This window comes from Poecile atricapillus, chromosome 1, assembly GCF_030490865.1.
Source record: "Poecile atricapillus isolate bPoeAtr1 chromosome 1, bPoeAtr1.hap1, whole genome shotgun sequence".
Classification (NCBI taxonomy): Eukaryota; Metazoa; Chordata; class Aves; order Passeriformes; family Paridae; genus Poecile; species Poecile atricapillus.
In genome coordinates this window covers 61,391,562-61,405,067 of record NC_081249.1, presented here as the reverse complement: position 1 = coordinate 61,405,067, position 13,506 = coordinate 61,391,562, and the positions used below count along the sequence as shown (strand labels likewise).

General features: G+C 38.0%; 1 protein-coding gene across 1 annotated transcript in view; it reads right to left on the bottom strand.

Moving 5' to 3' along the window:
- The window catches only part of COG3 (component of oligomeric golgi complex 3), a 30,343-nt gene that overhangs the window by 15,878 nt on the left and 959 nt on the right, over positions 1-13,506 (bottom strand). Inside the window, exons 2-13 of the mRNA XM_058854735.1 lie at positions 12,130-12,276; positions 11,556-11,617; positions 9,801-9,966; positions 8,958-9,032; positions 8,744-8,836; positions 8,337-8,462; positions 6,050-6,130; positions 5,792-5,835; positions 5,467-5,593; positions 4,882-4,973; positions 2,217-2,356; positions 819-979 (exon numbers count right to left, since the gene is read on the bottom strand). Of these exons, the coding sequence (XP_058710718.1) occupies positions 819-979; positions 2,217-2,356; positions 4,882-4,973; positions 5,467-5,593; positions 5,792-5,835; positions 6,050-6,130; positions 8,337-8,462; positions 8,744-8,836; positions 8,958-9,032; positions 9,801-9,966; positions 11,556-11,617; positions 12,130-12,276 (1,314 nt within the window). The remainder of the gene's footprint in view (positions 1-818; positions 980-2,216; positions 2,357-4,881; positions 4,974-5,466; positions 5,594-5,791; positions 5,836-6,049; positions 6,131-8,336; positions 8,463-8,743; positions 8,837-8,957; positions 9,033-9,800; positions 9,967-11,555; positions 11,618-12,129; positions 12,277-13,506) is intronic.

Genomic DNA, 13,506 nt, shown 5'->3' with positions numbered 1-13,506 from the left:
GGATTTGCCAGTCCATGTTGGAAAGGCCAGTCTCAGTCACCTCAGTCCTTTGACAGCTTGGGTCTGCCATTATAAAGTGAATGGCAATAGTTATTTGGAGCGGGATCTTAACTATGTTTTACTGCTTCCATGCAGTCCTCATGCAGCTGCAGCTTGCTCTAGTCAAAAACCCATTAAAGGTTTCTCATTGGGCATTTTTTTATTCCTGTGAGTTGTTTCATTCTGAAACTTTCATCAGTATAATATTAACCTTTTAATGTAAGTAGAATTAGTTTGATCCATTTCAACAGGAACATTGACTCAAAGGCCTTGGAATGACTAAAAAAACGGCTAATAGTGATAAGAACTTGAAAAAGGCTTCTGGAAGCCATTGCTAACATGTTAAATCATCTAAAGCAAGTCTCCTCTCACACTGCCTGAGCACAGGGTACACACATGCCTACCAAAAGCTAGTTGACCAGTAATTCTGAAAACAAACTTGCAGCTAACTGAGACTGTCTAAAGCATCTCTTCAATTCCAGTTCAACTAGAAAATACATTGGGTAATACCTATAACTTATGAATGTAAATAAAAGTTCAGAAGCTTCAAGTTTTGCTAAAACTGTTAACTGTGAACTATTGCCACTGTCACTAAGTTTGACATAAAACTTTGACATCTAGTTTAGAGTCGTAACTTAATCAGCAGGTGTCAATTTAAAAATGCCAGTAACACCAAATACACCTAAGAGCAGGGAAACCCAAGCTGCAAAGCACCATACTGCACAACTGCATACACTGCATGTACAAAGTCAAGGAGAATGAAAAAGCTGAGGCTGTACCTCCATCATTTCCAGCTTGTCAGGATAGGCGAGATCTCCCGGTGCAGGCTTGTAGCCGGTGATGTCAGTCTGAATGTAAATATGCGTCCTATAGACAAGGCGCTCTTGTACATCTTCCAACATCTGCTTGACACCAGCCGCAAATGCACCCAGTTGTTCAGCTGACAAAGGCAAGACAAGGCACAAACTTGTCAATTACAAAACAAGCTTACAGAAACACACGTTTGAAGTATCACATACAGGACCATAAGAACCTGGCTTGCTGCAGAGGGAGTCAGGCTGTTTTTGGAACACTGGCATGCAGACAAATCTGTGACAAACAAGGAATTTACTCCATACTGCAGGTGGTTTGGCTCCCCAGATTTTCATTAGCTTATGAAAATGCAACCACACACTGATGACATCAGATGCCTTGTTAGAATTAAGGGTTCTACTTATTTCAGACCCGGGTACATTAAGTGGAATTTTGGTGGGAACAACAAAGCAAGGTGGCTTTGGTTCTATCACAACCAATACCCATGGTGTGACTTGGGAGTTGATAAAAACAGATGAACCAAAGCATCAAACTTAAGAAACAAAGCTCACATCAAACATAAGAATTATTGTATCAGCCCAAATTTAAATAGTAGGAAGACACTTCTTATGATAAGCCAAAAGATTAAGTCAGCAAGTTTTTGCTCATTCCCAACAGTGTTGCAATTATACTTCCAGGAAAGTGAATTATTGGCACAGCTTCAGCGACAAAGAGCTACACTGGGTGATATACCAGCTACCAAGGATGATTTCTGTTTATTGCCTGGTGCAATAAAGACTGTGAAAGGATTCCATTATGCACTGGTCATACTACCAAAATGAGACACCAGGTCTGCTCACTCCCATGAGACTTTGAGCTCTCCATACTTACAAAACTCCAAAATATACACTGCTACTTAACTCCTCTGCTGAAGTTACAATTTCTAGTCTGGGAAACATGACATTAAGGAGAATTGAAAAAAAAATCAGTTTGCATTCCTTTGTTTTATCCTCATTATGCAGAAAGCTCTACATGGATGATGCATTAGCAGGGCCAGGTGAAACAATTTGCTCATTTGAAAAGTTAATTTAAATCAACCCTGGTGCATGCATATGCACTGGGTGGATGCTTGCTAGCATTTGTACAGTCTAGAGAAAACATGACTAATATCAGTACGTTACTTTAAATGATGCTATGAACAGACCCAAATATACAGACCTTCACTATAAATGAAAACACATAATTTTACACAAACATGTCAAAGATGAGGTTAGGCTGAGATCCACTAGAAAGAAATAAGCATCTAGAATTTCTGACTATGCAATTAAGTAATTTTATCAGTTAAGAAAACACTTAAAAACAATCATCTTAAATCTATGAGTTACCATTGTTCTGTACATGATCCTCAAGCATCTCATTTTTGAGAATCCCACAGAGTTCAGAAAGTGTCTCTAAGTGAATGACATGGATGATCATTGGCCTCAGGACATCATATAATGAAAGACACAACTTTTCCAATAGTTCACTATGAAGGAAAAATAAAGCAAAATACTTTCAGGATCCCCCAAAAGCAAAAGAAAATTTTATCACAAACATAGATTATTTTGTGGCAAAGATTTTTGAAAGGAGGGTGAGAAAACAAGTGTCAAAGAAGACTTCAGACAAGACCGTTTAAAACATAAGCCTGCTATTTCCTACAAAGTAGGAAAAGTTTTCATTTTAAAAGATGTGGCATACCAATTGCTTAAAAATGGTGTTACAACTTTTAATTAATTTTAAAATAAAATTTTAAAAACCCAGATAGACTAAACAAAAAACCTACACACACCAACTCAACCTGTCACAAAGGGAAGATGCTGCAAACTGGTTTACTTGGCTTCTGTGTCAAAAAATGCTCCTGCTGAGCTCAGAATCATAACCCAAATTTTCCCTCATCTGATTCCAAGTACTCAACAGTGTATTAGAAACACGCAAAGAGGGACACAGGAGGAGAAGCTTGGTAATGTTTTCTGTAATAGCTACCAACACCTCAGAGCACACTTTCCAATCTAACAGAAGTTACAATACCAATGCAGTGACACACCAGAAATCCCACTTCAATTTATTTTTTCTTTCGTGTTCAAAGTGATGCATATATTGTTTAAAGACACCAACAGCACTCACTCTAGACATTTTTGCCATTCTCAATGCTCCCTTCACTAATCATATATTAGGCACTAATGCTATTGCCAGTAGCTGAAAATTCAAGTAATTTCCCAGTTAGAGCTGGAAATATAAACATCAAGAACACTGAAGTAATCGCATGTGATAAAGATACTGAATTTATTGCACAATTATTATTTTTTTTTATTCACTAAGAATGTCTGTCAATAGGACAAAGATACTTCAGTTCCTCAGACAGGGAAGAAAAATGCTCATGGAAGTATACTCAGAAGAAACATTTTGAATGCCTCTTCCTTTGCATCCTATAGCACTATACGCAACTTGCTAAAACAGTAACTCTCCATGTTAAAAGCAGAAACAAAAGAGAAAGTTTCACCAGCCTTATTATTAAATACAATTATTATAAAATAATTATTATTGAATACAATACTCAATGTAAGATCTCTACTCTTAGGTAAGAATAGGTAGAATTTTGGTAAACTGTTATCTCTACATAGACACCTGGCTGTAATTTCTTCAGAGCAGCTTAGCATTGCAGAAAAGAAAATGTGGCTATGTATTATGCTAAGAGAAACCTAGTAAAGTAGCTACTATTTGAAACATTTTTCTTAAAATATTTTATTTATATAAATATATATTTATATATTTTATTATAAATATATATATTTATATGTATTAATGTTTATTTAGATGTAGGCAAAAAAAAAGGGAAACAAGTTCTTATGAAATTAGGTAGCTATATTCCATCAAAATAAAAAAAAATCTGAAGTCTATTCTCATTCTTGGTGTGAGCAGCCCTAGTGACAAAATTTCTGGCTGAACAACATTTTACACTGATTTCAAGTAGGGATATTTACTCCAGGATTGCACTGAGATACCTGAACTGATTCCTATCCAATTTTTTTTCGGTCACCTCAAATTCTGAGCATGCCCATAACTCAGGTAATTGAGGCCACAGTTCTCAGAAAAGACTGGGCTTACTCTGGCACTGTGGTTTATCTCTAGTGAGGCTTTATGCAGTTTTGGTTTTCCTTTAGTTTTGAAGGATGGGGAGGGTTGCAGGCAGTCTTTTTTTCAGGTTACACACTTGTTCAACTCAAGCTGCACTCAATTTAAGACATTGCAACACTCAAAAACAGTGTCTCAGTTATATTAATAGGAATACATTTTAGTTAGGAACTTTATAGCATGGGAACATGACCTACCCAAATTTCAAAATCACGTACCATTACTAAAACCTACCAGAAAACTGGAGGAGGGGCATCTATTCAACTGCTTTAGTATTACAGGTCTGTTGTAAAAAATTTAACAATACTTTTACAATGCAATTACTGTGTGAAGCAACAACCTGTCCCTCTTTTAGGTTTAGGCAGAGGAAACTGGGACACTGTTCTCGTCAGGCATCCACTACCCTGCCTTCTGTTCAGCTGAAATACAGGCAACATGCAAATATTTCTTGACAGTAAGGGCAGGTCATTAAATCCTTCTAGAAAAACAGCTGGAGTTCAGCAGCCTAATTTTGGACTGAGGCAAATGAAAGTACTTGTTCAACAGGCTGTGCAAAAGAGGCTGTACAAAAACAGCTGAGAGCTGTACACTTCTGTAGCTATTTTCAAAGAACCTGAGTATCTTTAACTCTTTCAAACTATCTACAGAGCATTTTAACAATTATTTATGGAGAATGGGAGCTATCAGCTTTGCTTGATGAAAAAAGAAAACACAAGAACATCAATTTCTGATGCTTAAAGCGAATAAGCTGTTTTTTTATCCTGTTAGGTCTTACCAAACCATTTGAACACAGCCCTGCTTGCCATACAGTATTGTCTGCTACATCACAATACACTAAACACAACATGCAGTAAAACAAAACCAGCATGTACCACCTACTCCAGTTTTGGTGTTGGTTTTGTGAAGAACTCATTGTAAAGCTGGTGTTCATCCTGGCATACATGGACCATAAAGGCACAACCACTTCGTACCTGTATTCACAGAAATACAAATACTTGATTATTAAATTCTTTTCCTTGCATCAGTATCACAAGAGATATTACAGCTATTATTACTATATATTATGTATTGTGTTGTGATGATAACAGCTATGATTAAACTGAAGCTTTGTAAAATTCAAAACTAACGAGATGAACTCTATGAGCTGAAGTTACTAGCCAAATAAAAAAAGCCAAATAAAAGCTCACTGCCAACTTCTGTCCCTTTTTTGTTTTTGAAATTTAAGTAACCACATTTTATGCTTCTTTTTTATCCTCCCCCCTCTGTGAAGTATGTAACAAAGTGGAGTTTTTACAGAAACAAAACATGTGTGGCTTGAAAATATTAGTGGAATGTTAATGATTTAAACTCACAAACACTAACAATTCTCCATGTAAATGACTGAATGAAGTAAGTTCATTTTGCCTGGGGGAGAGGAAATTAAAACATAACAAAACCCACACAACACATGACTGCTTTACCTACCAGAGCACAATGATCTCTGTTATTCTGACTGGTTAATTCTGTAACAGTGCTAGCGATACTTGGACCAAGTAAAAGCTCCCGCTGGTCAAGGTAACATTGATGGATTTCATTGAGAACTTGCTGATACCTAACCAAGAAATTAAAACAGTAACTGCATCCTTAGGATCATTTTCTGGCACACAATAAATGCATTCTAACACCCTCTTTAGGTCTATGTAATTTCAATTTTTAAAACTTTCTTTTAAACAAATAATATGTTTAACAGTACTTAAAAGAATTTTCAAAACTTAAAACAGCTGAAGATAAATTATGTAGACATACTCACTCTGGCATTTTCTCAGATCTTTGCTCTACTTGTTCAATAAGAGTCTACTCAAAACAAAAAAAAAAAGAGAAAGAGGTATTAGCAATAAATTACTTTTTTGTTGTAATTGGAAAACAGTTCGTAGTATTTTTCCATGGATACAATATGCAATCTTTGGACATTCACACTTGCACAATATGCAATTCTTCCATTCACACTAATAAATTCAAACCTCGTTTTCATAACTTCTTTTTTAAAAGTTAGTTACCAGCTACTTACTCTGACTTTGGGAGCAGCTGCTCGGAATTTCACATAAAACAACGTGAAGGCATTGTCAGAATTTGGCACAGCTGAAGGATCCTGAAAGAAGAGATGAGTAACTGATTAAAAAGCAAAATACTATATTTGGCTTCTAGTATATAATGGCTGAGATAATTAGACTCTAAAACAGGGTATTGGTTCTTTATGCTTATGCTTCCAGTGAAACAGCTCTTTGCCACTTTTCACTAACAAAGGCATACTAGTTTCAGAACTCAAAGTCAGATGGAAGAACAAAACCCAACCCAAAAGTTTCATCCAACAGCCTCTACAGGAAAAGGAACATTTTCAGTAATTATTACATTCTCCACTAAAGACAACAATTTTCTCTAGACCTGCCAGAGTAGTACTGATTGGTCTGTAATATGTAGTACTAAAATGGAACAAATTTCCCTTTTATCTGCCGGTCCCAAGGCAGAGAAGCTAAGTTCCAGTTTGTATCCAAGCTCCAAGGAGAATATCAAGTCTTGAGGCAGCTCCCCCTACAGCTCCCCAGCCCAGCAGGGCAGACAGCTTGAACTTGGACAAATTCTAGCACTAACAAAGCACAGCAGAGACACAATGTACACACCAAGCCTTTTTCCCCTTATCCCTACTGAAGCAAGACAGAAGAGATGGTCTTCTTTAGAAACATAATGGGGACAGCAAATCCACCATCCCCACCTTCTATTTTCATCCCTGTGAGCAACCTCATCATCCTTCTGTTACAAACATACATCAAAACCTCCACTCGCGTGTGTGCATCACCAAAGAACATCCAGATCTCTGTCCCTTTCCAGTCCTGACAGTCTTGCTCTGTTACAATAGGAAAACTCAACACTTGATCACAACTGAAAAACACTGGTCCAGTACTGCACTTCCAGCAGAAGGAGCATTTGATTTTTCAAAGTATATAAAATATCAACAAAACCCCCATGTACATGGAAAGGAAAAGGTCATCCAACTCTTAAAACGCATATCCTTCCTGACTTAAAACTCCTAAGCAGCAACTCAAATCCAAAAATTAGGTTACACACTTCATTCTGTAGACATGCTGATTATCAGAGATGTTCAGTTTTGTTTAAATTCAGCTCAGTCAGGGCAATTAACTGGCATCAAACCAAGCTACGATAGCTTTTCTTTTCCATAAAACCTAGTTTTGTATCCAAACACAAAAAATGTTCAATGCCACTTAACCAAGATCTTCACTGCAGGAGTACCCTTTCATAAGCTTCCATGAACACTGCCTAGAATTCCCTTCTTTTAGGTGTGCCAGCTCTCAATTCTAGCATCTTTCAGTTTCACTGATCATCCCTCAGGACACCTAGTTTGCCTGTAATAGAACTGAGCACAGGGTGCACAACAATTATTCGGAGCAAGAATCAAAGTGCGTAGGAAGATACATTCCCCTCTCCCCTCTGCTCTATTGCAGCATGAGACTATCAACATTATAATGAGACCAAAAAACCTCCCTGCTCACATTTAATCCTAAATCTCACGGGAGTGAGGGGGAGCGAACACCTGGGACAGGGTGTCTCTTCCCTGGGACACTCTAGCATCATTGTCAACATTTTAAAATGAAACAAGAAGTACTGGCAAAATTAAATAGGACCCTGGCACAGCTGTTGTCTGCAGCTACACAAACTACTGCAGAATAAATGAACATTTACATGCCCAAGAGCACCCAAGAAAATTTACTGGGACATAATACTAAAATGATACTGGCTTGAACTCAGAGTTGTGCTTTACAATTACCATCCTGTAACACCCAGCTCCTGCATACTTTTTTCAAGTATTCCCTTCAATCTCTCTGTCTCCAAAGCAAACCATCTCCAAAACAAAACACCACAGTACCTCTATTTCTCTTGTGTATCTTCCCCATTTGGCAACAGACCAACAGCCAGTTCAGAGCTCCAGTGTACACTCTGGCTAAGGAAAGCAAACCGTCTGGCCATCTGGTGTCTCTAACACAGTCCTTCATCCATCCCTGGCCTTCACTTGTTTACTGTTCACCTACTTCAATTCTCCAACTTCGCCTCCTGCAATTTACATCATTTTTTAATTATTACTGCTTTTAAATCTTTTGGATCACTAGGTCTCTGTCACATTTGGCTGAGTATTGGACAACCTACACAAACACCATAGCACTGACCTATTTTCACTAAAAACTGCTGACACATCCCACCCTCAAAAAATAAAAAGAGAACTGTGTGAAGTTATAAAAGACATTTCAGTACAGGTCCACTTCCCATTTACTGATTCACCTTACCCTTTTCATTAACTGGGTTGTGAGGTTCTGTAGTGTATTCACAGTGTATGTCTTGATAAGGTGCATAGCTTTAGAAAGGCATTGTTTAAACTTAGTTAAATATACAGGATAGTCTTTAAAATTTGGCTGAAAGAAAGAGAGAAAATCCATTTTAAATAGAAATAGTAAGTCAAAAATTTATCAAAACTTAAAATACTCACATAACTAGCTACAAAACAAAAAGCAAAGTTTTACAAAAATTAAGCAGAATAACAAGCATATTCAATCAAAATTTCCTAAGTCTATAAAGCACCATCTTTAACTTCTTTCTGTATTTGGCAGAGAAATTTTTTTCTAGGAAAAAAACATTAAAAAGTATGAACACATAGTTGTGACAATTTAATTAAAATTAATACAGAATGACTTACATGTGATGAAATATATGCAATACAATCATCAAGCTTAGCCAGCATGGGAATGAATCCTTCACTGTTCACAGACAGCGTAGGGGAATTCAATTTCTTTGGAAAACAAGACAAAGCATCATTGTAAGGAACCTAAGTACATTACTGTTGGTGACTAAGTTCAAATGACTGGAACACTTTCATTTTCTAAGACTACTAACAACAAAACAATACTTACAGTGTTGATGTTTTCCAGCTCATTAAAGTATGAAAGTTTCTGCTGGATGTTTTCAGCCAGGTCAACAAGTTCTGACTATTAAAAAAACAATAAATAAAAGAAAATCATCAACCTAGCAAGTAGCTTAAAATAAATATATATATATATACACACATGTGTATCATTAAGCCTCCCTTCCAGCTGTCAGCACACACCATTGTTAAACAGCTCCAAGTGACTTGCAACTAATTAAGTACAACAAAAGATGCAGAATACAGCAGTGGTCTCTTGCTCTCTTACCAGACACAATATTTTCAGTAGTGTATTTAAAATAATATATACTACAGGTTTGTCAGTATCCCACAGTCCTGCACACAAACAGTAGAGCTGCCACCAATATTATGAAGAATTGCAGAAATCCTGTATCTCAGGAATGGAGTCTTAAAAAGTTCTCTCTTATCCAGTCTGACTATAAAAAAAATATGTTCATTCTATCACTGCTGCAGCAGTTCATCAGGAAAAAGAAAGTATCTGGGAAATAAGCTCTCAACTTTAAGGATCTTGCAGTAACCAGCTCAAAATACTTCTGCAAGCGATATGAATTATTAATTCCAATACAGTTTGCACTTGTCAGGACTCAGTTACAAAAGCTGCCCTCAGCTAGCTTTCTTCATTAAAGCATATCCTGAACTTTATACTGCAGAGCTTGACACCCCAGTTGCAGGTGAAACACACCCAAGAAATTAGGTCCAAAGCAAATGGACGGATTGTTACCACAGCTCACATGCTTTCCCAGTCCAAGAAAAAGAAACTTTCATTTAAGATGTCTTAGCAGTTCCCAGCAATCCTTCCATCTAAGATTACCTGCTCTTTCAAAAGCTGTTCACAGGCCTCATGCAGCGTTCCTGTCTTTGTGGACACAAAAAGATACTGTTTTTGCAGTGACTCCAGGTGCTGAAGGGCACTATTCACATCATTCAAGATATCATCACACTGATCCTGAAAGCCAGACAAGTAATCCCTCATCTGTCTAGAAAAAAAGAGAATCAACAGATAACAGAAGTAAAACTTCCCTTTCTGTATTTGCAAATCCAGCTGCCTGCCACCACTTTTCTCTCCCCAGGAATAAGAGATCACTTCCATCAAGCAGGAGTGCACAACAACCAGAATGGCATGGTCGCTCCATTTCCCTGACATTCCTCACAGCAAGCCTACCTAGAAAGGAGCAGCTTGCAGCACAGCTGGCTTGGAGCATGTGAATTCTGTCTAAATGGGCAGCACAAACACAGTGACTTCTGCAAGCAGCCAAATTCCTTAATGCCTTGCTCCCAACTGGGGTGTAAATTTGGGTCTCTTCTATATAATTTTCAGTATCCATTTAGAAATTATTTTTCTCTCCTGAAGCAGCTGAAATTATCTAGAGGATTCAAAACTTACTGTGAGGACTGAAAGAGGCTTGGAAACAGATCTGGTGCTTACTGTCACCAAATTTGCCTAAGGCTCAATGCAGACAAAATCTCTAAATGATAGCTGTTATGTCAAGCATTCAGTTTATCTAAAGCATATTAAAAATTAATTACTCTTGGATGTCAGCTAAAACTTCTGAGTTCTACTTTACCATTTAAAAAGCTGCAAATAAAACAATTCCCTGTATCCACATGCAACAGGCAAAGAACTTATTTCTTTTCCTCCTGCACCTTTGGCCTCCTGTAGACAGTAGTCTACTGACTAGTAGTCAAACCAATGTGCATCCTTGGCACACTTGAGCACCTGTGTGCACCATTATGAACATGTCAAGTGACAAAGTGCAAGCCTGCTACTCCTTTTAGGTTCCTAATGATCAGATCACGGGATCAGTATATGCCTCACCCTCTGCTTTTAAGAAATGTCACGACTGCATACATCAGAGCAAAAGAGAAAGAAGCAGCCCAAAGAAAAGCAGAGGAAAAACAGAAGTGGGAATACAGCAGCATCTCTCTGTGGCCAAGGGCAAGTTTGTGAAGTCTCAAAACAGAAGCCAGTTTCCATAAAAGCCACCAGCTGATCTAGATAAGCCTTTCAGCTGTACTTCAGACTCCTAAGGAGTAACTGTCAAAGTCAGTGGGAAGGGATTCTTCTGAGTCTGATGGGAAAGTCAGTTACACAAAAACAGATGAGAATGGCAAGACTCAAAACTGAAGTTGAGCAAAGTGTCAAGGAATGCAGGGAATGCAGGTACAGAATGACAAACATGGTGAGGACAGAAATGACCACCAGCCTCATCTTACACAGTCTCGCCCTCAGAGTATGCCACTGCAACAGCAGCAGCAATTGATAAATCATAGGAAAGCTCTTAGATTGCCTTTGTCTACACCCCTTCTGTAAGCCAAAACTAATTTCCATCTGTCTAAATATACTGGGCAGTTCAGAAGGAAATCAGCATCCCCCTTTAACTGCTCTGTCACCTGGGCAATGGCCTTTGGGAGTCAGGCAGACAGCTTTGGAAAGCTTCAACTGCCCTAACACATTTCCCCACTCCCCACCAGCTGAATGTGAACATGTGCTAACATTAATGGACAAGATGAAGACCTTCAAGGGTGGAACTCCTTATAGTAAAAAGAACTGAGGAAGAGCACGTACCTATACTTGGCACCTTCATCTTGATCCATCTGTGTTTGCACCTGAGCAAACCAGGAGAAGAACTAGAAGAGATTTTATGGTGTGAACAATATAGATATCACATGCAATCAATTTAAAAAAAAATCAAATCTATGATCTATGAAATGAAGATGAGCTTCTGTTTCAGAATTCAGTTATTGATCTAGGAAACAAATTCCTCACTGTGGGTCCCTTTCAAGTAAAATACTCCGTTCTATTCTTTCACTGAGTTAAAATGGGAAAGACTGAATTTCATCGGGCTTTATTTGCACAAGAACAAGGGTATCACATTAGATAGTGGGGATTGTTCTACTTCAAGAGCAACACCACTTTACTGAAGGTGTACCTTATTCTCACATCAGATTCCATTCCAAATGTAAAAAGTACCTGTCACTTCAAAGCTAAGACTCCACTGATGTTTTCCCCCCTAAGTTGTCCCTAATGCATCTTGAAAACAGCCCAAAAGATTTAGCAAACCCACCAAAAGCTAGGCAAGACACACAGAAACTAACAGAATTCTCTGAAGATGACTGCATCTTGGAGGTCATTCACTTACCTGCTGTGCTGTTTCAATCCTTTCATCCTCCATCCCTAGTGTTGCAAATCCCTTCAAAAGGACATCCTCTGTGGATTCTGGCACCGCAGCTGTCAGCAGAACAGGCAGCGACTGCGATGTTAGGCTGCACAAGTCCTCAATGGGAAGCTGCTCACAAAACACCACAAACTTGGGTCAGGTAACTCACTGACAATTCCTATGTGCAGCTCAACTACAAAGCAATCCAAAGCAGTAAGATGAGAAAATTACAGGCATCTACTTCTGAAGAAAAAAATGCAACAGACATTGTATCTATCAACATGACAATCACAGAATCATTAAGTTTAGAAAAACCACTGAGATCACTGAGTCCAGCCATCACACCAACAACTACAGATCCATACATTTAGAAACACCACACAGGAACCGTCAAGATTTTTTGCCAGACATTTAAGGAAAATTCAAGACTGCTAACATAATTTATTCAGAAGACAAAGAATAGCTCTGCTGAACAGTAATTATTTTTTAGCCACAATTATTTTGTTTAAGTGAGAAAAACATGGAAAAAATTAACTTGAGATAAATTCTATTTAAGTATGTCCAGAGACTATTAATTAGCCTATATGGAAGAAATTAATTCAAGAAGACAAATAATGTTATATACACTTAATTAATATAATATCCTCTTTAATTACATGATGATGAACTGTATGTTTTCTGAGAACATCAGTAGGGTAAAACCAGAAAACTCTGCTTAACTACAAATTGGTATCTCTCTAGAAAACAACTCAGTAAAATATCCCCTGCCTGGTAATATTAATAATAAAAAGAACCATCAGGATTTCAACTATCTGAGAAAAAAGAGACTGCCATACATTGTCCAACTTCCACACACCTCTCTACCCTGCCTCTCCAAAACAGGGCTGAGCCCAGCAGGGGAAACAGGGTCTCTCTCATGTCTAATACAGAGGGAAAGGTGAATCCATCAGAGCCCGCTGTTTCAGGACAGCTGGGACACCACTGTCCCAGTTCCCTGAAGAACTCAATGTCTTGGCTTTGTTGTTGTCCCCACTGGAAAACAGAGTATCTGCCATACTGCAAAGCTGGTTTAGATCCTTAAGAACATCCTCTGATAACAGGACATCATTCTACAATCACTTTGGATGCTTGCCACTATTTACTTTCTGCATACTGCTTACACAAAAAAACAAACCAGGAAGGATTAAATGAAACAGGTGCATTTGAGGAAAGAATTGCTCTACACTCTCCCTTTTGCAGTTCTGAGCTTTCACACTCTTGCTGAAGCAAGCTTTGTTGATTTTATGGCACTGTATCTTGCACTACCATCCTGTTTAAATACAAACCCTCTCCTGAAAAGTGAAGTTAGGAATGCAAACA